The sequence below is a fragment of the Psammomys obesus genome, unplaced genomic scaffold (genome assembly GCF_907164565.1).
Source record: "Psammomys obesus unplaced genomic scaffold, mPsaObe1.curated_primary_1811, whole genome shotgun sequence".
NCBI classification, from domain to species: domain Eukaryota; kingdom Metazoa; phylum Chordata; class Mammalia; order Rodentia; family Muridae; genus Psammomys; species Psammomys obesus.
Window position 1 is genome coordinate 843,250 of NW_026596460.1, and position 21,908 is coordinate 865,157.

The following is a 21,908-nucleotide window of genomic DNA, read 5'->3' on the forward strand; positions in this document are numbered from 1 at the left end:
TGCAAGCTTTTCACCCAAGCAATGTTTCTATGACTGCATAAAAGACATATATCTTTCTCTAATAAAAGACATGTAATGTCTAAGAAAACTATTGGGTTTCTATAAACAGTATAATGTTTATATATACAGTACAATGTTTATATATACAAGGTGTCTTACACATACATCAACATCATCATCATTATCATCATCATCATCATCGTCATCATCATCATTATCATCATCATCCTCGTCATGTTTGTAAAAAGCCAGCCAGAGATAACTGCTGGTCCAGACAGAGGAGTGTTGTGAGGGACTATCAAGGCAGAAGTTAATTTGGACAGTTGTTGTAGTTTCATCACTCAGAACTGAAAAGAAGGCCGAGGTGAGGAGATGGCCAGGTGTCTGTGGAGGACCTATGAGGAGTTACTGCATGGAAAGAAGTGGTGACAGTTTGGAGCTGTGTAAAGCAATGATGGGCTTGGAAAACTCTCAGGGTAGAGGCATCAATGGGACCATACTCAGTAACAGGGGGGGGGAGGTGAGTGACCCTGTGGGGAACAGAGGATGATGAGTTCCAGCTATGAGGAGTTTCAACTCCTAGGGAACTAATATTAAATAAAAGAGGCTTCATCCAAACCACCCACAATGATGCCATGCTTCAAAGCTTCTTCATGACACTTTTCTTTAACTCAATGACATGGTGTGTGTGTGTGTGTGTGTGTGTGTGTGTGTGTGTGTGTTTTAATGTATGTGCAAGTACACATACAAGTGCAGTGTCTGTGCACATGTTCACGAATGTCTATGGAAGCTAGAAGACAAACTTGTGTGTCATTCTCAAAGAGGTGATTATCTTATTTCTTTCATAGGGAGGAACAGGGTCTCTTACTGGCTTGGATCTGGTCATGTAGGTTAGGCTGGGTGGCCAGAAAGCTTCAGAGATCTGCCTGTCTCTATCTTCTCAGGTCTGGAATTATAAGTACCACCATAACTAGCAGCCTCCTCCTCTTCTTCTTCCTCTTTTTTTTTCCTTTTCCTCCTCCTCCTTCTCCTCCTCCTCCCCCTCCTCTTTTTCACCTCACAGGTTCTATGTATTGAACTTAGGCCCCTATGCTTGCAAAGTAAGCATTTTACCACTGACCTATTACTGTTCTAGCAACAACATACTTTTTAAATTTTATCCTGTGGCATAATTGACTTTTTTTTGGGGGGGGGTGAATTTTGTTTCTGGGACCATACAACAGATCTCACAGAGAAGGCTAAGACTAGAAGATAAAGTTCATCTTCTGACTGTTTTCTTGGCTCATCCTTCTGTTTTTCTCAAGATGACCACATAATTTATTCCGCTCAAATCCATTTAACATGAGATTAGTAGGCGCCATCTACCTCCAGAACCTGTGGCCTTCTGAAGCTGACAGACACATTCCTGATTCATCTTTCTCTCTCTCTCTCTGTGCTGTTATTAATATTACTTTGGGCTGTGGTCAAACCATATTGACAGTTCACTGACATCTTTCTGGGGTCCAATTACGTTCTGTCACAGTATAATCCATGAGGTGTCAGGAGGGTTCAATGCCGTGCAAGCAGTTTAGCTTGTGAATATGCCTGAGGCAGTATATTATGTATCATCTTTTTTGCTTCCTCTAGAAACCAGGAGAGCTATTTCCCATCTCTGTAGCCAAGAGATGCTTTACCTCAGTGCTGAGGGAAGCAAAGGGGCTTGAGGGAAACATTGAGCTGCAGCATCCCACTCTTGCCTGGGTGATCCCATCTCAGCATCTCTTCTCCCACATCCCAGTGTGAGTCCCTAACTAGAGTGCAGGAGCTTTGATCTGGGGCTCCTAACCAGACACTCACACACCAAAAAGCTTATGCCCTTCTGAAAGAGCTTTAGATTCTGCAGGGTATCATGCTGCTGGGGGGGGGGGGGGGGAAGGGGGCAGCGTTGCAGTGTTGCAGTTTGTGGTTTGGATGTGTAAAGTCCTCCCGGGCCCCTGGATTTAAAGGCAGGGCTCCTAGTTCCTGGCACTCACTGTTCTGGGAGATTTCTGAGCATTTCCAGAACAACCTTCCTCTTGTCTGAAAGAATGTTTCTTTTGTAATGGGGCTTTGTATGATTCCATTCAGTTCACTCTTTATTAGGGAAGCCCACTGCAGATAGCTGTTGTCTGGATTTCTTTCCCCTTCTTTTATCCGCTGAATGGCCTGTTGTATTTTAAAACCCGAAGGCATTAGAGCTGCACTTGTTGCTTTGGGGAGCAATGTGACAGGCTGGTGGTTCTAGGAGCTTTTAAGGATGATTACTCTGTAGAGTCTCTAGATTATGGGAAATGGCGTCTGTGGCTTTCTGTTTCTGGACACATCAGGGAGATGTGTCTAGATTGCTCTTAGATTTGGGGTCATAACATAATGTTTCACATTCCCTGTGCAGTGTATGCAATGTGCCTTTAGTTTAATGATGTAAATACGGAGGAGCCTTTTCTGAGTGATATTAGAGGGCATTTCTTTTCTCCATGAATCATATTTAAACTGCCCTGTCTGAGAAATCAGCTTCATCTATAGAGATAGGTTTCCATTTTTACCCAGGTTTTCCCATTAACAACTAGCAGGACGAGCTTGTGGACTTTCCCCTAATAAGGAGAGGCCATTGGATGAAAACACACTCATGTTAGCACTGCGTACCTTGGGGCATGCTAGGGCTGCAGAATTGTTACCCAGAGCTGACACTGTGACACAGAGGATGCACTCATAGACCAGGCAACCGCCAGGTTGGCCTATCAGATGAGAGGGACAGCTATCTGTGGCTGAGGCTTAGGATTTCTTCCTAAAGGAAACCAATGTTGGCACCATCAATTAGGCAAGATAGAGTTTTTCTTTCTGTAAGAGTCAGAGATACTTTTTGTCCATCTGTCTATGGGACTGCCCACAGATGCACAGAGATTCCACAGGGAGACTGATGGCTGCAAAAAGCATCACTAGAGCTTGGCAGGACCCTTAAATTTGCTTTCTTGTGTGATCTGCAAGTATGGCCATGTCAGGAAGCAGTTTCTCATTCTCTCAGTATGACAATTCCATTACCCTCCTGTTTTCAATCTTGCCGAACGCATGGTTTCCACCGCAGAGTGGCTGAATAAGGAACCTGCTCTGGTCCATAAGAGCATCTGTGATGGCCATGAACTGAAAGGTTGGGGAGGGGCAGCAGAGCAGGGTCTTGCAAAGCAGAATCAGAACAGGGATGGGTGCCTGAGACCAGAACAGAAGAGAATGGGCAAGTGGCTCCTGAAAAGTAACTGGCTGTGTATGTGCGTCGTGCGTGCGCATGAGTGCACACACACACACACACACACACACACACACACACGTGCACGCGTGAGCACTTGCCTAGTGTACAAATTTCTCTTGACAAGGATCTTCTTGTAGAGAGTAACTTCAATTACAGCAGATGTGTGTTGAGAATTTTCTAATAAAAAGTAGAAGGGCCTTAATGCCGACAGGTATCTTCTCCTTGAAATCTCTTCTTAACTTTGTTGTATAGGTCATTTTTCTTATTGCTAGTATGAAATATCTGTCCAAAGCAGCCTAAGGTGGGCTGGAGATGTGGTAGAGCAGTTAAAAGCACTTAGTTCTCTCCCAGAAGACATAGGTTTGATTTTTACTGTGTATGGTGATCCAGTGCCCTCTTCTGGCTTCTGTGGGCATCAGGCACCCATGTGGTGCACATACATGTAAGCAAAACACCCAAACACATCAATAAAAAGAGCAAGTTAAGGAATGAAAGGTTATTATCAGTTCAGACTTTGCAGGTGCAGCCTACCACGGCAAGGAAAGGGCAGTAGGAATGCGAGGTGATGGTTACATTGCATCTAGAGCCAGGAAGCAGAGAGTGAGGAATGCTGGTTCTCAGCTCACTTTAGCCATTGTATTCTGTCTAGGACCCCAGCCATGGCATAGTGACAATGACAGTTAGGGTGGGTCTTCCCAGCTCAATTATCCCAGAACCAGCAAGCTACAAGGTCAAGATTCAGCTCTTATAAATCATTCAAACCAATTTATTCCAAGGACTCTTTCTCTTATACGATTAAAACAGCAAGACACATCAGCATCAAGAGCAGCATGTATGTGTATGAAAAGTACACAACCAAAAAGGAGCTGTACATTCAAGCTCACTGCAGAACTACGTGGTGTCCCTCAAATGTAGAAACAACTCAGATGTTCACGGCTGGGTTAATGAATACGCTAGCACAGTATCTACACGGTGGAGGGTGAGACAGAGCTATGAGAAGAAATAAAGTTCTGATATTCATTACAAGATCCATGCACCTTGACACCACTATGCTAAGTGAAAAAAGCCAGCCACAGAAGACAAATCTTTTGTAATTTCTCTCATGAGAGGTGCTTAAGATAGTTGAAGTCATGGAGACAGAACATACAAAGGTGGTTACTGGGGGCATTTGAGGTTTACTATTTAATAGGCACAGAGATTCAGTTTCATCAGGTGCAGGGATCTCTAAAGATGAATGAGTGGTGATGAATGTACAACAAAATTAATATGTTTAATATTCCTTAACATTGAAAATAGCTTAATACACAATTAAAATGCAAATGCAAAAATCCTGACATCTTTTCCTCATTCTCTCCCCTTTTCCCCCTTCGTGTGTGTGTGTGTGTGTGTGTGTGTGTGTGTGTGTGTGTGTGTGTTATAATATTTTAGCATGAGTGTGGAGTTCTCTGTTCTGGGTTTGAATCTCTTCCCACCAGTTCTCAGATATGTGCGCTGGTAAATTAACCTTTCTGGGACTTAATTTCCTCACCTATATGGCGACATGATTGTCCTCTATCCTAGGACAAATGCAAGGTTTAAATGGCATGATATATTTCAGTCATTGCAATCATGTCTGACAAGCAATGGATGATCCCAGCAGCATTATCTGATCAATGAGGTAGATGAAACTAAACTCATAAATATTTCAGTTCATGTAAAAGTCATCTGAAAACTTTGTAGAAAAATGTCAGCAAAAAGACTAGATGAAGTTCTCTATAAACAATGGAAATGTATAATGAATACTTTTTGAAATATTCAAGAAACTCAGTAATTAGTTGGTGGTTAGAAAGCTGGGCCAATGGAAAGCAATTTTCTGGCTCTAAAACATAGAAGAGACCCTTGGATAAACTCCTGTCTGGGTAAGGCTGGACATGATTATTTCCAGAAAGCAAAAACCTGATAGATAAGCAGATTCCTTCAGAAAGAACAGAATAGGATCCAGCTGGTTAGCATCTGATGATCAGCCTTCCTAACGTGGGGGCGGGAACCGCCTGCTAATTGTAGCACAAAGGCTGATCTAATGGCTTTTCCCTTCACTTCCATCCCAGCATGCCTGGATCACCCCGGCTTGGATTCAGTTCTGCAGAAATTCTGCAACAAGAGCCATAAAATGAGAGAAGGGTGCTCGAGCAGCGCACGGTGCTCCTTCACCCATAATTCTATTTCAGAATGGCTAATTTCAGAGGTGATGATCTCGCTCATTGTGTCAGGCTGCATGAGACCAGGAATTACCCAGCAGTGGCTGCTTAGCTGAGACTCACGCTCGCTTAATTAGGATTCTGGCATGGTAGGTGGGAATATTGACTATTGCTGTGAATAGTAAATCATAAATGTTAAATCATATTCAATCCCAGAAATAACTGTGCAAAACTTCTCACAGCATAGATAATCAGGCAATTACGGGGATGGTTATGGGACTCCCAGGACATGATGGCTTTGTTGTGAGACCTGTCCTGCTCTGAGCTACAATCTCATTTATCTCAGCTCCATTTGTATGTATTTTACTCTACTGGATAAGAGTAAATGTTCATCTTAGTTTTAGTGTTAGACATTTAACACGTGGTCTATGGCTTCAACTTAGAATTTAAAACTTTCATATAGCTGGCTAAAACCACAGCATTTACAAATTGTCTGAAAGACAAAAACAATGAAATATCTTCATGATATTGTGTAAAAGCTCTAACCTGGGAACATGAGATGGGTTTTTTAGCCTTTCACTGCTCATTATAGTCTGTGGGGATTGCTTGTTTGTTTGTTTGCTTGTTTATTTGTTTTGAGTTTTAGATTATTCATCTGCAATTTCAGAAATTTGTAATTTTAGCTAGGGCCCAGTCTTGTATCTAAGTGATAATATAAATAACATATCACACTATAAATTTAAGAATCTATTCATAAGCACACTTTATGACCTTCATGTGGCTTGGGATGTATTATCTGATTCCATTTTGCTGATAATAAAACTTAAGTCAGGGTCCAGTGAGATGGCTTTGGTGCTTGCAGCATATATCTAAGGATCTGACTTCAGTGCTTGGAATCCAAATAAAGGTGGGAAGAGAGAACCAACTCCATAAGGTATTTTCCACATATGTACCTTGGCATGCCCCTCTGCCGATCATTACACATAAATCACACACACACACACATACACACACACACACACATACACACACACACACATGCACACTCACTGCCACCACCGCCAGCAGCAGCTTTCAAAAAACAAATGTCCTAAGCTGGGCCTCAGAGTGTGGAATGATATAGGGGCACCTTGCACTCTGTTGAGTCTCAGTCCACTGGATGTAACAAGTCTTTGCTATCGAGGTAAGCCCGTGGGAAGAAGAGACTTTCTTTTTGGGCTGAAAGCAGTCTGAAATAGAGGCCAACGGGGTATCATTCTTACCTTACAACACATTCAAAGTGATTTCCCACATGAGCTGTACTTGTAGGAACGCACTTGTTTTTCCTTTCCCCGAATCTCTCAGCAAAAGAAGTATCAGTGGTAATTACGGGGACACCGAGGGTCACCTGAAGGCTGCTCCTCACTCACATCTCCTAGTAATGGGCGCCACTGTCACCCAAAGTCAGCCTTCCTGCCTGTTCTGGGAGGAGACAGCCTCCCAGAAAATGTTGCCTTATGAGCCATGGACTGCAACGCTTCACCCTTGAAAAACCCTTTATTGTTCATGCCCAGTGGAGGGGGAGAGAACAGGCTTGGTGTATTCTGCAGAACAGCCTGCCTCTTCGGCCATTTCTGGGGGTGCTGGGCTGGGGACTGAAACAAGACACCCCTCAATAATTCTCCCTTTTCCCCTGATTTGTCCATAGCACCTGGAGGGAGAGGCATGGAATCTGACTTGAGGCCTGCTGCAGAGCTGGGCAAGAGCAAGAAGATGCCCCTTCCCAGTTAGGTCCATTTCTTATTATTCACTTGGATCACTGGGAGATGCAACAGAAACCACGTAAGAGGATTTGACATGGGCTGGGGGATGGAGCAGTTGGCAAAGTGTTAAAGCGTTTGCTTTGCAAGTGCAAAGTTCTGAGTTTGCTACCCAGAACCCCTGAGAAAAGCCAGAGCTGGGAGTGGCGATGCATGATTGTAATCCTAACACTGATGAGGCAGAGAGGTGGCTCTGGCCAGCCAGCCTAACTTCACCGTCAAACTCCAGTAGGAGACCTTGTCTCAAAATAAGGTGGAGAATCATCCTGAGGAATGTGACACCCAAGGCTGTCCTCCGTCCTCCACATGCACACACACATGCTGACTTGCACACGTGTGTGCCTACACACGTATAACATACACGGCATACAGGCCTATGTATATACCTGAGCATAGATGGTCACCTTCCCACCTCCCCACATCTGCCCAGAGAACGCCAAGTGACTGTGTACCTCAGACTACACAACCTACTTAACATTTACCTTTCTATATTCTAGTTAATTTCCAGAAAGTATTTCAGCATGATTTGGTTTTAGTATACTGATGTCTCAAAGTGGTGAATCTGGGCATGAAATAGCCCCGCTTCAAGCTAAATTCTCTCTATGGCTCCTAAGTATTTTGAAAGAAGACTCCAGAAACACCCTTACTCACTTCGGATATTTAAAGCATCCACATAGGGATGCTTTCTCCAGTGCATTAATGGCATATACCTGAAATCACATCTCTTATGTCGCAGAACATTTTCATAGTTGCCATTATAAATGTATTATATTTTTCAATTTGTTCAGACTACAGTACCTTTGTCATATGGCATTAGACAAATCCTACAGAAACAAAGTGGTGGTAAGGATATTCAAGGTAACATTTAGCCATGAGTGAAGAAAATACCAGCAGTAACAGGGCATCTGGGTATCTAAAATGCTACATGAGTCCACTCAGAGCTTGCCTGGGGAGGTCTGTGAGGGAGGCTGAAACAAGTATACCCACACTCAGCTTTCTGTTATGGCATATGGATTCAGTTATGTTCTTTGGGAGGTTTCAGAGGCAAATGCAATTCTCTAAAGTCTGTGTTTATTCCCTGAAATCCCACTGACATCGGTTCTGGGGTTGATTGCAGACATTAGGTTAATGTCTCCAGTTTACCATTTTTCAATGGTAAATTGAAAAATTTACCATTGTCTTTTCTACCCAAGACTATTTGGTCTCTTATGGATTGCTGCCACTCAATTTCAAGGGGTCCAAACAGCAAGCATGCATAGATTGCTTTTTTTCCTCTCATGGTGGTAAACAGCAAGCCCCAGCACCTGCTAACTCACAAGACTCCCATGCACATTCTGTCACTCTCAGTGGTCCCTCCAATCTATGCCTCAAGCCCTTGATGGTTTTCAAGGAGGGTGGTGGTTTGAACATGAATGTCCTCCATCAGCTCTGACGTTTGAATACATGGCCCCCGGTTGTTGGCGTTGTTTGAGGAGGCTTACGGGGTGTGGCCTTGTTGGAGAAAGTACAATGCAGTGGGCAGGCTTGAGGCTTCATTCTCTCAGCCTCCTGCTGGGCTTGCTCAGGGCTAAACATGTAAACTCTCAGCTTGCTATTCCAGCTGTCATGCCTGCCTGCTGCTGTGAGGGTGATGGACTCTTACTCCTCAGGAACCTTAAACCCAAATAAACCCTTCCTTTTTTCAGTTTCCTTGGTCATGGTATTCTATCACAGTAGTGGAGACGTAGCTAACTAACAGAAAAGACTTCTGTGACATCGTTCTGTTGATTCCTTCTTTCCTTCAGCACTCACTTGTGGCGGTCTGCCCTGGACTACATGGCTAACCTCAAGTCACACCACAGGACCACTACACCGACAGTTCCCGCACGTGCTGTGCTCCTTTATATTTCCTCTCCAGGAACCTCAAACCAGGCGGACCCTACTTCTCATTTGAGCATGTCACTTTCTCTGAGGATATTCTTGACTCTTCCCTTCTTTCCCTCAGTTACTATTAAAATTTCTCCCACTAGCAAGTTGTGTCCTATCGTCAGAGCACTGACTGTGTCTTGGTGACCTCGTATGCCTCTTCCTATTACTGGTTTGTGAGTTGCCTGTGGATGAAGGACATAATCTGTTGTCAACAGTCCTTTTGCACCCAGCATGATGTCTGGAAACAAAGGTTTACTTGGAGGCATGCCCTAGTTTTTGCTCTCCCTGCCTTTCTCAGTGCTCCTTCAAGGTAAGGCAAGAAGAATTGAGCAGTGATGATGGTAACAGCATTCTAGCTGTGCCAGTTCAGCCTCCTTAAGGGCCAGGGAATCAGAGCAGAAGAGACAAGAGGATCAAAGAGTCTGCTAGCCCCGCTGACTGACACACATAACCAGTACAAAGGGAAAATGAGTCAGGGCAGAGCTTCCTCTTGGTGCCATTTGTTCTTTTATCCCGGGTACACAGCAGAATCCCTGTCGTGTGAGTGTTCAACTGGTATCTGCTGATTACATGACAGATAGATGGTCTGATAGAATGGAAAAGAGATTTACCTAAGTGCCCACACTCTTCTAGATTTCAACTTCCACTCTTTGTCCAGCATGTGTGTCTGAGTATATAGATGTGTTCTTCAAACAAAATGGAAAATTAGCTATTAGAATTTTCCTTCACAACAAACCACAAATGAAACATAATGAGGAACCGGAGAGATGTCACAGGGGTTTGCGACACTTGCTGCTTATGCAGATGACCCAGATTCAAATGCCTGCACCCACACTGGGTAGCTTATGGCCACCTAGAACTTCAGTTCTGGAGGATCTGATGCCCTCCTCTCGCCTCTGAGGACTCCACATACAGGTGGCAGACATTCACAGACACATATATTTAAAAGTTTAATCTTAAAAACAAAAACCCACATTGATAACTACTTATGTTTTACATAAGTAAAATCCATAGAGTCTAAGTCATAAGTCACTGAAGTAAAGAGGATATATATACATATATACACAAAATTATACACACACACATCATTATTTTTCATTTACTGAAAGAAATACAACTCTTGGAAAGTTTGCAGACCTCCTGTCTGAAAATCCTATCTTTTTTTTTTTTTCTTTCAAGAAAGGGTTTCTCTGTGTAGCCTTGGCTGCTCTGGAACTCACTCTGTGGACCAGGCTGTTCTCAGACTTAGAGAGATCCACTTGCTTGTGCCTCCTGAGTGCTGGGATGAAATGATGCGCCACCACTGCCTGGCAAGCCTATCAATTTGTATTCTTAGAATTCGTTATTGAGTAAAAGGTAGAATGAATTTATCTTGTACATCATCATTGCAGACCATGGTTCCAGGTGGACTTGGGGACCTATGTTTGGTTACCCAAGAGCCCCGCAGCCGTGCAGAGCAGGAATAGACAGGAGGCTTCTACACTGCCTGACCTGTGGACGGTGGGCTGGGCTTTTTCTTCTGGTTTATATTCTCACAGCTAATCCTCTAGACTCTCTCTTCTTTTCCCAGAGAAGCACAGCTGATTTTATCTTTATCTGTGACTGACATTGCCTTAGTCACTCACTGTGAAGCAGGACAAAAGCCAATGGAGGGATGAAAACAACCTAAAATAGACCTTTCTGGAACTGATTTGTATCAGGGCGATAAACAATTCAGAGTATGATGGCAAAGGCAAGTATTGGCAAGCATTTGTTGCCAATAAGAACAAAGGATCCTTTTCCTCTTTTCTTCCTTTTCTTTTCTGGGCTATATACTAAAGTAAACATCTTGGGAGTTGAAAGATTTTGCCAGAGATTTTCTCTCTTCCCTCTCAGGTATCTACACCTTGCGCTTTCCCCTAGCTGTTCCTTTCATTCTTATAGGGCACATGTCAAAATGCAAATCAGTGCGGCCAACAAGACTCATTATTTTCCTCTCAGAATAGAATATGAACACATCAATTATGTGTCGGGCAGCTTCTAAATGCATAGCCCTGTCACAGTGACCTCGTTCTGTCATTGTATTGTCAGGGTACCCCTGACATTTGTCTGCTGAGTCAGCTCCCCACATGTCTCGCCTATGACCCTCTCACTTTAGCACCTTCTCAGAATTCCCTTTTCTTAATGCATTTGACCCACAGACTCTGGGAGACTGCTCTCCCCGGCACTCACCACTGTTTGTAGTCCGCGTCACAGTTGCAGTAGTACTTGGGGTCTGTGCAGTTGCGTTCGATGCCGCAGGCACACTTCTGAATCCCGGGCTCCGAGCCTCCCCAGTAGTAGTGCTTCTCATTGGCTTTGCCAACCCACCATGTATAAGGACTTCCATCTGTAAGGAAGGGGGAGAGACACGTTTAGAGAGGGGCCTGGGTTACAGAAACGTGAGTTTGCCCCTGTTCTCTCTTCCTAAGAGCTACAGCAGTCTCTGAAAGACTGAATGGCACAAACCAATTTCTAAAGTAAAATTAGTTCAATAAGAACATTTAATTAAAAAAATCAGACAATGTCAAGTTCAAAATTCTTTGCTCTTTGGATGAAGCTCTGACATTCAAGCATCTGTAACGTAGGTTTAGTTCAGTGAATCCTAAATGGTGTCTGTCAGTCTGCACTAGGGGGCATATGAATCATTCTTTACTATACAACTAATTTCATAGCTAATTTTGCTTTCCTGTGAACTGATACAAGTATGGAGATAAAAGAGGATTGGGGCTAAGTTTGGGCTTTGTCATGTCTAAGTTTGACCTCCCAATTTTATTCATGAAGAACTTCGGTCTACAAAGGCTAAGCCCTTCTTTTACTACCCAGGAGATTAATGCCCCACATAAAGGGTCTGACAGCATGTCATACAGCACTCACTATCTGCTGTGATCAGCTGTCTGTGTCCACAGCTTCTACATTCATGCAATCAACAAGCTGTGAATCAAAGGATTTTGGAAAAAACAAAAACAAAAACTGTGTCTGCACCAAATACACAGATTTCTCTCCCAGTAATTCTCTCAGTAACAGTGTACAACAACCATTTACACAGCATTTATCTTGCATTAACTATTAGACTTGATCTTGAGGTTATGTAACATAATAGAGAAGACATCGGCACATAGGTTATACATGTGTTACCCATGTGATATAGGGACTTGAGCATCTTGTCTAAGATGTTGGGATCTGCAGGAACTCCTGGACCCAAACCCTCTGTCTCTTCCATTCATTTAACCATCCTTTTGCCTGATTATCAAACTCCATCGTATTTCCACTATGCGCTAAACATTGTAAGACATGGGTTCTATGAGCATGGAGAGGGAGTGAGGAAAAGTAGGTTATGATGAATGTTTTCTCGGAGCACTGTCTTGTAGGTTGAGTGGGCAAGATCTAAGTGAACAAAGATGTAAGAGAGAAAAGGAGTCCTATATACAAAGGGTACAGAGCCAGGCAGGGGAGATTAGCTTGGGAGTATAGCCGCAGAAGACAGTAGCAGCTGGCAAATGAGGGCTGAACCGTAAAAGTCTTTGTCCAAATGAGAAATTGTTTCACACTGACTAGTTCTTGCTTTTCAAGGCTTCTTTCCTATAGCTTAAGAAGCCTGAACTTTATTCTGAAATAATGGGAGGCCACTGAAAGATTTGGAGCAGGGAATCATTACTGTTAAAATTGGGCTTTAAAAATCTAGAATAAGATAAAAGATGAGTTTCCATGTGATGAAAGCAGGGAGGGCAATTGTGAAGTTCCCTCTGTAATGGAGAATATAACTAATAATGTACTAGGAGAGGAGAAAGGAAAAATGGAGAGTCTGGGATAAATGGGGTAGGTGAGGTTTGGGTGAGAAGGGGAGCAGAAGACACTGTGAGCTTACTCTGTGCCTCTGGTCTAGGCAACTAAGAATACTGGCTTTCTCCATCTGGATAGGAAACAGGGAAAACATTTTGAAGTTCAAGGAATTTTGAGAAAAGATAACAATTCTGACACACACTACAGGTAATCAGATGCAGACTTCTAATCTCAGGAGCATTCCCTGAGCTAAAAGTCTTGTTTTGGGAACCATCAGGGCAAGCCAGAAAATATTGGGAGAGGCAGAGATGCAGGTGGGATCTGTGAGACCACAACAGCATTTCAAACCACACTGGAATTCCACAGAAGGCTGTCAGAAGTGCAAGGAAAATGAATCCATTTCAGGAGGATGGTAGGAAGAAAAGCCTGGAGACAGAAAGAATGAGAGAGGAGATTGAGAAGATGCTGGCCGTGGCATCTTTTTCTTTCATTTTCCTGTGCTCAGAACACTCAGAGTGAAGCTCCCTTCTTAATAAACTGTCTAAGTATTTGATGCAGCATGTTAATCATAGCTATGGTACTGTCCGGAAATGCTCTAGAACCCATTCAGCTTGTTTAACGAAAACCTTTATTGATTAGCAGCGGCTCTGCTTTCTCTATTCTTAGCTTCGCTGACATCCATCCTCCTTGATTCTGTGATTTTACTGTTTAAGGATCCTGACACGATTGCAATGATGCATGCAGTCTGCATGCCTCTACAATGCAATTTCATTTCTGCTTTCTCTGTCTGTCAGCCTTTATTCCTGTTTCATTGTTTCTATACTGAAATAGCACCATTTTTGAAAAGGGAGAAAAATCTGCAATAGATAAGAATGTGGATGAATCTTGGGGACATGCTAAGAGAACAGATGTGCCTTAGAGGAAATTAGGAATGATGGAATTAATGGCGGCAGTGTGAATCAGTAAGATGAACAGGAAATCTATGAAAATCTCTGTCTGTGGATAAAATTCCATTGTATGAATCCACTCTACCCACCCTTTCAGAATGATGAGCACACACTTGTATCTGCTAGTGCTCTGAAGAAAGACGGTGGGATGGCTTACCCTCTTTAACCACCAACTGGATAACCACAACATCTAAACAAATAATATCATAAGGTACCATGATAGAATAGTGCACACTCTTCTGTGATACAAAGTGAGATATTGTATCAGCTTTCCTCAAGGGCAGTTTTGTTAAAATGTAGGCAGTTGAAAGCTGCTAGAAATGGTTTGGGACTCAGGAGCATTCTCTCTATAATGAAGGAACCAACACTCTAACTTGAAAAGGAACCAATCACAGTATTCTATCCCATATAAGTATTTAGATTTCACTTAATTTGGAAAACTTACTATTTTCTGTGTTATGATCATGATGGAAAACTGAAAAAAAAAAAAAAACAAAAAACAAAACAAAACAAAACAAAAAACACACAAAAATCTAGACTTGATTTTATAGGTAGGGAGATGTAGTGACTAGTTTTGTATGTCAACAAAAGGTAAAGTTATCAGAGAGGAAGGAGCCTCAGTTAAGAAAAACTCTTCCATGAGATCTAGTTGTAAGGAATTTTCTTAATTAGTGATCAAGGAGGGAAGGCCACGCCCATGGTGCCTGGTGTCATATTGGGCTGGCGGTCCTGGGTTCTACAAGAAGGCAGGCTGAGCAAGCCATAGATAGCAAGCCAGTGAGCAGTACTTCTCAATGGCCTCTACATCAGTACCTGCCTCCGGGTTCCAGCTCTGCTTGAGTTCCTGTCTTGACTTTCTCTAACTATGATCTGGAAGGGTAAGCTGCTGAAAAAGCCCTTCTTCTCCAACTTGCTTTCTGGCTATGGTGTTTCTTCCCAGCAATAGAAATCCTGACTAAGACAGGAGGGATTTCAACCCTATTTGAAAGGGAGAGAGACGCCAGCTCCCTGAGATAAGGGACCACTCTGTAGCTGTGTCCTCTCCGGTGGCCCAATGCAGCAGAGATGGTGTTTGGATTTGAACTCTGCATTTTAATTATTTTGCTTCGAGGTCTCTTCCCTTTTGTCAGGGTCAGGGGGGATGTCCATGACTTTTGATGCTTCTCAATGTCAAAGCCATGACCCATAGTATAATATTGTTTTCTTTTCATAACATTCACAGTTTTAAAATAGGTTTGCAAAGTCTAGTTTATGGGAACTATATAATCTTTGCCATCCCAAGTAAAGTTGAGGTTCTTCAGCCTTTGAGCTGTACTTCTTGTGGTGAGTATGTCTCTGGCTATGTTACAGAGGAAAGGAAAACTCTGAAAAGATGCTATGTCTGGCTGTGCATGGGAACTTTGGAAGGAATCTGTCTGCAGGGATTGACTGGCTGATGAGAATTTCAGTACCATGGAGAGGTTGGAATGCTGTAGGTCCAGAGGCTAATTGCCTTATCTTGTGCTAAGTTCTGACCTTCTGAAATAGTCAATCCTTGTTCACCTCTGTGCTGGAACTAAAAATCTTGTGGCAATAGATAAAAATCCTTTCAGAATCAATTAACTTAAAAGCAACTAGCTTCTACCAATCCAAAAGATAAGAATATCTTTTTGATATACACACCATTGCTCAGCTCTAATGTACCACCATTTTAAACTTGTTTTGCATTAATTCTGTAAAATTATAAAAACTTCATAAAACTGCTTCACATTGGAACATGGAATTTGGGGTAACCCAAATCTGTATTCTCAAGTCATGGTGAGAGGGCCAGATCTGAACCCCCACCCCAAGTCATCAGTACCGGAAAGTAGGCCATAGGTCACCAATTCCAGGAACAAGACCATAAATTCCCTTATGCAAGGAGTAGCCTGGGAATAACTACAAAAATGAGAAGGTATCTTATCTCAGAGTGGGGCAGCCTTATCTTCAGAAATGCAGCCCACAGACCACCTGGATGCAAGCCAGTCAGGAGTTGATCCTTGTAACTTCCCTGACACTTACCATGTTGGGCCAATTTGAACTAGTTTGAGAGTCTCCAGCCCCTAATCTAGCCCTAGCTAGCCCTAGTCAGTCATCTATGCACTATACCCTTGCTTTTGACCTGTGCCAATCATAATAAAGATGACCTAACTGTCCCTGAAATCCCTCTAGCTTCCTATAAAAAGGTCTGTGCACCATTGTCTAGGGTTGCCATACTGCCCAGATGGTGGCTCCAGCATGCTGGCCTTCTGCAGAATAAATGCCTTTTGTTGTTTGCATGCTACTTGAGTCTGAGATCCTTCCTTCAGCATCTTCTGGACCCTAACAATGGTCCCCACAATGGCTCCAGAATAAACTACCTTTTACTGCCTTGTAGATCAGAGCTGTGGTTTTGTGTCACAGGTAGAAAACATGGAAAGGCAGGTGGTATGGGGTTGACCTACCAAGAGGCACATGGACCAACCATAACCCTAGCAATATAGAAACATTGCTTCTTTAGCAACCAAATCCAGTTTGAGCATTTCACCTGTTAGCTGACTAACGCTGAATGGTTTCTCTCCTAGTAAATTTCTGTTAGTGTCATTGTTTTAGGAAACTAGGAGATGTAATACTTTCGGAACAAGGACAGGAATAAACCAGACACAAATAGAACTGGAGGTGATGGAACAATGGGCAGGAAACATCTTATTCATTCCATGCCAAAAATACTTGGCAAAAAAAATCCATATCTCAGGTCTCGAGTTTCTTGCCTGTTCTTTCCAGAGGCCAATAGAGACAGTTTCCCATGTGCTCATGTAACTTCAGACATTGGCTAACAGGACCCAACAGCTGTGTATGGCTCAATATTCTTTGTGAAAATCAGAATGATGGCAACAAAAGGAGCAAGATAATACATGGCCTCACTTTTGGAAGGAGACTATGAAAACAGAAGAAGTGAGCCAGCTGGTTTCTGGCAAAGTTTCATTGTTAAATTTGTTTAAATGTACAAGAACTCTCAGGTCTACATGAGAGCCAGGCTCTGTACCAGTTGTGTGTGTGTGTGTTTCTATAGGCAGAGGTGAGGTTTATATGCCTGGAGGTGTGACTACATTTGCATATGTATCCACAGGCTAAAGGTCAACTTAAGTGTTTTTAGGTGTCCACATCTTTTGATGTTTTGAGTAAAGGTCCCTCACTGGCCTTGAACTCCCCGTGGAGGCTATGCTGATGGGCTAGCAAACATCCCAAGGTTCCTACCTTCCTAGTATTGGGATTATTATCCTGCCCAACTTGTTTTAAGTAAGATTTGATCTGGGGATCAAGTTCATATTTGCACTATACCGACTGAATCATGCCTCTCCCTGGCTGTACCAGTTTTACAAGGAAGAAGATCCTCATTTCCCTGCAGGGAAAGACTCTTCCCAGACACCAGGATGCATAGGGTTCTCCAGTGGCATTTCCTTTGTTCAGTCTGGAGGGGTGAGATGCCTGGGATCAGGCGAGAGCATGAGAGGCACTTGGTGATGAAGCCTCTTCTCCTGTCTCACCTTTGCTCAAACCACAATGCACTGTCCGCAGAACTGATGCTCCAGGTTAGAAAATGCAAAGCTGATGTTATTGTCTTCTCTGTCCTAGCAGAATAAGTCAAGTTCAGAATGAAGCAAGTGACTTAGCTACTTTCCTTTTGGCATAAACAAACTGACTAACAAAAATGCCAATAAGACAAACATATTTCTCGACAAAAGGTAATTGTACACTTTTATATTTACACTGGCTAATTTGTTAAGAGCATGATAACAAAAGTAAATTATTAATTTTGTATATGTTTTATGTTCAGCAAGAGGATAGTAGTGCAATTTTTTTTTTTTTGAGCAAAGAACTGCCTCATTCCAATGCTATGCTAATGAAATCCTATTTTTTTATTTTTATTTTTTACAAACCACTATTTACATGTTAACTGGCTTTGGGGGGGAGTTAATAGCAATTGAAATGGAAAGACTTTTTAGAAGACAAAAATATGAAGTATTAAGAAAGTTTAGAAATTTTTCTTTGACATTAGACTATGAAGATTCTTGTTGATAGTGTCATGTGGTTGAGTTGCTGCAGTCAGAGGACCAGCGCGGGCCACATTCTCCTTTAGCCAGACACTAGGTTGTTGAGGTCAGGCATCAGCCAAACACAGATGGAATGAAATCAAATCAATCTGCTGTTTGGATCCACTTCAGATCAAATCGCATCAGAGCAAAGGATTTCTTATGAGCTGGGTGAAGACAGAAAGGCAGAGAAATGAGGGTGCTTGTTTTTTGTTGTTGTTTTGGGTTGTTTTTTTTATATATATATATTTTTAAAGGGAACTACTGGTTTTGTTAATAAGGAGTTGTTTCAGGAATGCAAGACCAAATGCATGGAGACCTCTGGAAAATGTAGCCCATACATGTTTTTTTCAGAATTTTTTCTTAGGAGCAGAAAACTGGGCTACACTGTAGCTGAACAGGCCATTTAGCTAGTATGCAGGCACTGCTCAACCAACACTCAGCTTTGTGACTGGAACATCTAATGAGTTCCATTCATCTACTTCTAAAAGATACTGAAAACAATACCCGAGGGCTTCGTAGTGCCTTAAATGAAAACGTTTAAGTATCACCAACTTATCTTTTATGGATTCACAGGAGACTTTTTAGCAAGAGAAAACAGAATGCCCTCAACTAGCCCCAAACCATTGCAACATTTAGTGCCCCCTGCTGGCAGCTCCTTTGCAGCCAATCTGTTTTGGAATACTAGAAATGTTCAAGGCCTCTACTTACATGGCAGGATTCAATCCCTATCACACCCATTTTAAAGTATCTCTTATCACATGTATTCAAATTTCACATGCTGTAATGGAATAGACGCACATAAGCAGTGGTCATGACTGGGGAGGAAAGTGCATTAACATGGTCTCAGGCAGTAACCAAGGTTTTGATATCTCTCTCACTCCTGCCTGCCTTTCATGCATACCACTGCATTGCCTGGTCATTCCTTTTCCACTTCCTCAATGAATAGCACTGGCCACTTTTATCTCAGTACAGCAGTCAAGTTACAAATGTTATGCTAATTAATTAAAGACACCTGAACTGATACAGTGTGTATGAAGAGCATCCTGATACCAGGGAGAGCCTTTCCTCTAACACCATTGACCTAGAGAAGAAGAGAGATGGAAGGGCTTGAGGAACAAGCACCTCTCTGGGAGAGCGGGGTCAACGTTTTGAGGCAAGTTAGCAGCCAGATTCGTCTTCTTTAGATTATCTCTAGCTATAGTTTCTAAGAATGAACTGGAGTTCCCTCTTCCTTCCGTTGGAATGAGCATCACCAAAAGAATTCAGGGCTCCAAGCTAAAGGACTCCTGACCCCAGGAATGGGAAGCGGGCACTGATCACCAGTTCTAGAGTTTTCTGGCTTAGAGTCTATCAGTCTTCCACATGTGGAGTTTGGTTTTCTCAATATAGTCATTTTCAAAAAACTGGACCATGGAGCTCATGTCAGGAGATTCTCATAGACACAAGAAGACTAGGCAGTGAAGAAATGGAGTGAACATACCTGGTTAGAGTACCTCTCCTCTCCCAACACTGGTGGAAGATAACACAGAAATGCGGAAGAGGGCTTCCAGTTTGCCTGGTATTCACCAGGAAGTTCCATTAAACAATGTAGAATCCCTAGCATATGGGATAAGGCCATAAAAAAAAGCCCAAAGGAAAATGTTGAGATTCTCCCTGATTACCTGTGGGAGTGTCTCACCGAGACAAATCTGCCATATGTTGATCTGCAGAAAGGACACCAATGGCTCTAGTTCCTGGACACTTGGGGTAGTATGTGAAGAAACAGGCCCAAGTTCCTTTACTACCCACCGTCTTAACCTGTCTCCCAATTAAGACACTATATCAGCTTTTCCTTGCTATTTTAGGAAAAAGGTTTGTGTTAGTTCTTGCATTTATAGGTTGCAGCCAATGGTTGGTTGGCTCCAATACTTTTAGTTGTGTTCCCTCAAAAACCATCATGGAGAAAAAGGGATGGTAGAGAAAAACTGGATCATAGATATTTAGGGGTGGTCATGGTATTTATTATAGTAGCACCTTCATTTAATTCATGTTTTCAGCATAGTATAGTCATCACCTTTTTATTTTCAATTCCATAACCATGATTCTGTGTTACAATGGCTGCACTTTAGTGGTTAAACTAAAGACTTTATAAAGGTAAAATGAAAAATATCACACAAAATGTTGGTAGTAGATACAGCAGCTTATCATTTCAAGCCTCCTATGAGTTTTTGAGAATGAAGCTATATAATAACATTCTCTTTTTGTTTTCCAATCTAATTCTATGGCATTCTACGGTCAGATAAAGACCAAACAAAAGAATGGATCTAGCAATGTTATGCAGAATTCAGACTGCAGAGAGTTAGGGAAAAGGCATCATTTTAAAGTTCCAATATAAACATTCAATTTGATCATTAAAGGTGAACATTTTATCTCTCTGGAATTGAATGTCACTAAACTCATCTGATTAGGGATGACTGGAAATGAATGAAGTTGATTAGCTCAAGGTTGTATCTTTCAGAATCACATTGGGTTTTGCTTTATCGTATTGATTTGAATCAAGGCCAAATTTAGAAATGTGGAGGGGAAGTTCAGATTTGACCTGAACTGAAATGTTAATTAATTAAGAATTAATTTTACTGCATAATATTTAAATTTGTTTTATTGAATTGAACTTAATAGATTTCAATCAAAGACCAATTTCACTGAGCAAAATTTGATGCGGTTGAATTCAATCATTTGAGTCCTATTCAAATGAATTAAAATAATTGGAATGGAATCAAGTGACAGATTTGATGGGAGTTCATAATTCTGAGCAGGCTTAAAGAGAGCAGAATGGGCCAAGTCACTCCAAGGGAACTTCCCTTTGGTTTGAACTAAGGTCACTGGCCCCATGACCCTTCAGAAGCCTAGTTTGTTTCTTTACATCAAAGGCCCTGAGAACAAACTGTATAAATAATGCCAGCAGAGATGGATGGATGGAACTGTAGGCTGTTACTTCTTTGATTATGTTTCTTCTAATTTTTTCTCTTTTTAAGTACAGTGTGCTAGTTTATTTTGAACTGAAAATGTTAAAAGATTGATAATTCTGGAAAAGTTATTAATAGTTTTTATATTTTAATTAAAATATAATTATATCATTCCTTTCTTTTTTCCTTCTAACTCCTTCCATGTCTCCTCACTTCCTCCATTTCCTCTCAAATTCATTACCTCTTTTTCTTTGTTATTGTTACATATATATGTATATATGCAATTAAATATGTAAAATCAACCTGTTGTATCCATTTAGTATTGTTAATGCTAGTCTATTTCTGTGTTTCCAGTGTCTATCCTTCACATTCTTCATGTCTTTATGCAGTAGCTATGACCTACTGTTCAATGCTATCCTAACTGCCCTTGAGGGTTTCTGAGCTTCTAGTCTTAAGGAAAATCTTGTGAATGTTTAGGTTATGGTGTTCATGCCACTTAAAACACTTCATCTTTGTGTCTAGGGAGCTGTGTCCACTTATCATTTGTAAAGATTTAAAAAAATTTAAACTGTTAGTGATTTTGTTCAATGGTTTATCAGCTCCTGTTAACTTTTTTCACCTTGTATTTATGTTTTTTTTCAGATAATGTCAGAAATTATGAGTTCATTATAGACTGTATGGTGTCGTTATACATTTTAGAACCTGTACTCATTGTTGAGTAGCCAAATCGATCTAGTTAACGTGTGTATTACTCTACATTCTGACCATATTTACATGTTGCTAGTGACTTTCCAAACATAACATCCCGCTGTTTACAGTAGGTCTCTTGAATGCTTCCCTCCTATATCTTTTGACAACATTTACACCTCCTATCTCAAACACTCCACCCCGTGGTCACGCATTCAACTCTCTACATCCATGAATGCAACATTTAAAATGTCTTATGTAAGTTTGATTGTGTGGAATTTGTCTTTC

The 21,908-nt window shown here is 41.8% G+C and overlaps 1 protein-coding gene across 1 annotated transcript in view; it reads right to left on the reverse strand.

Moving 5' to 3' along the window:
• The window catches only part of Cntnap2 (contactin associated protein 2), a 2,205,170-nt gene that overhangs the window by 483,565 nt on the left and 1,699,697 nt on the right, over nt 1-21,908 (reverse strand). Inside the window, 1 exon segment of the mRNA XM_055598313.1 lies at nt 11,358-11,514. Coding sequence (XP_055454288.1) covers nt 11,358-11,514 — 157 coding nt within the window.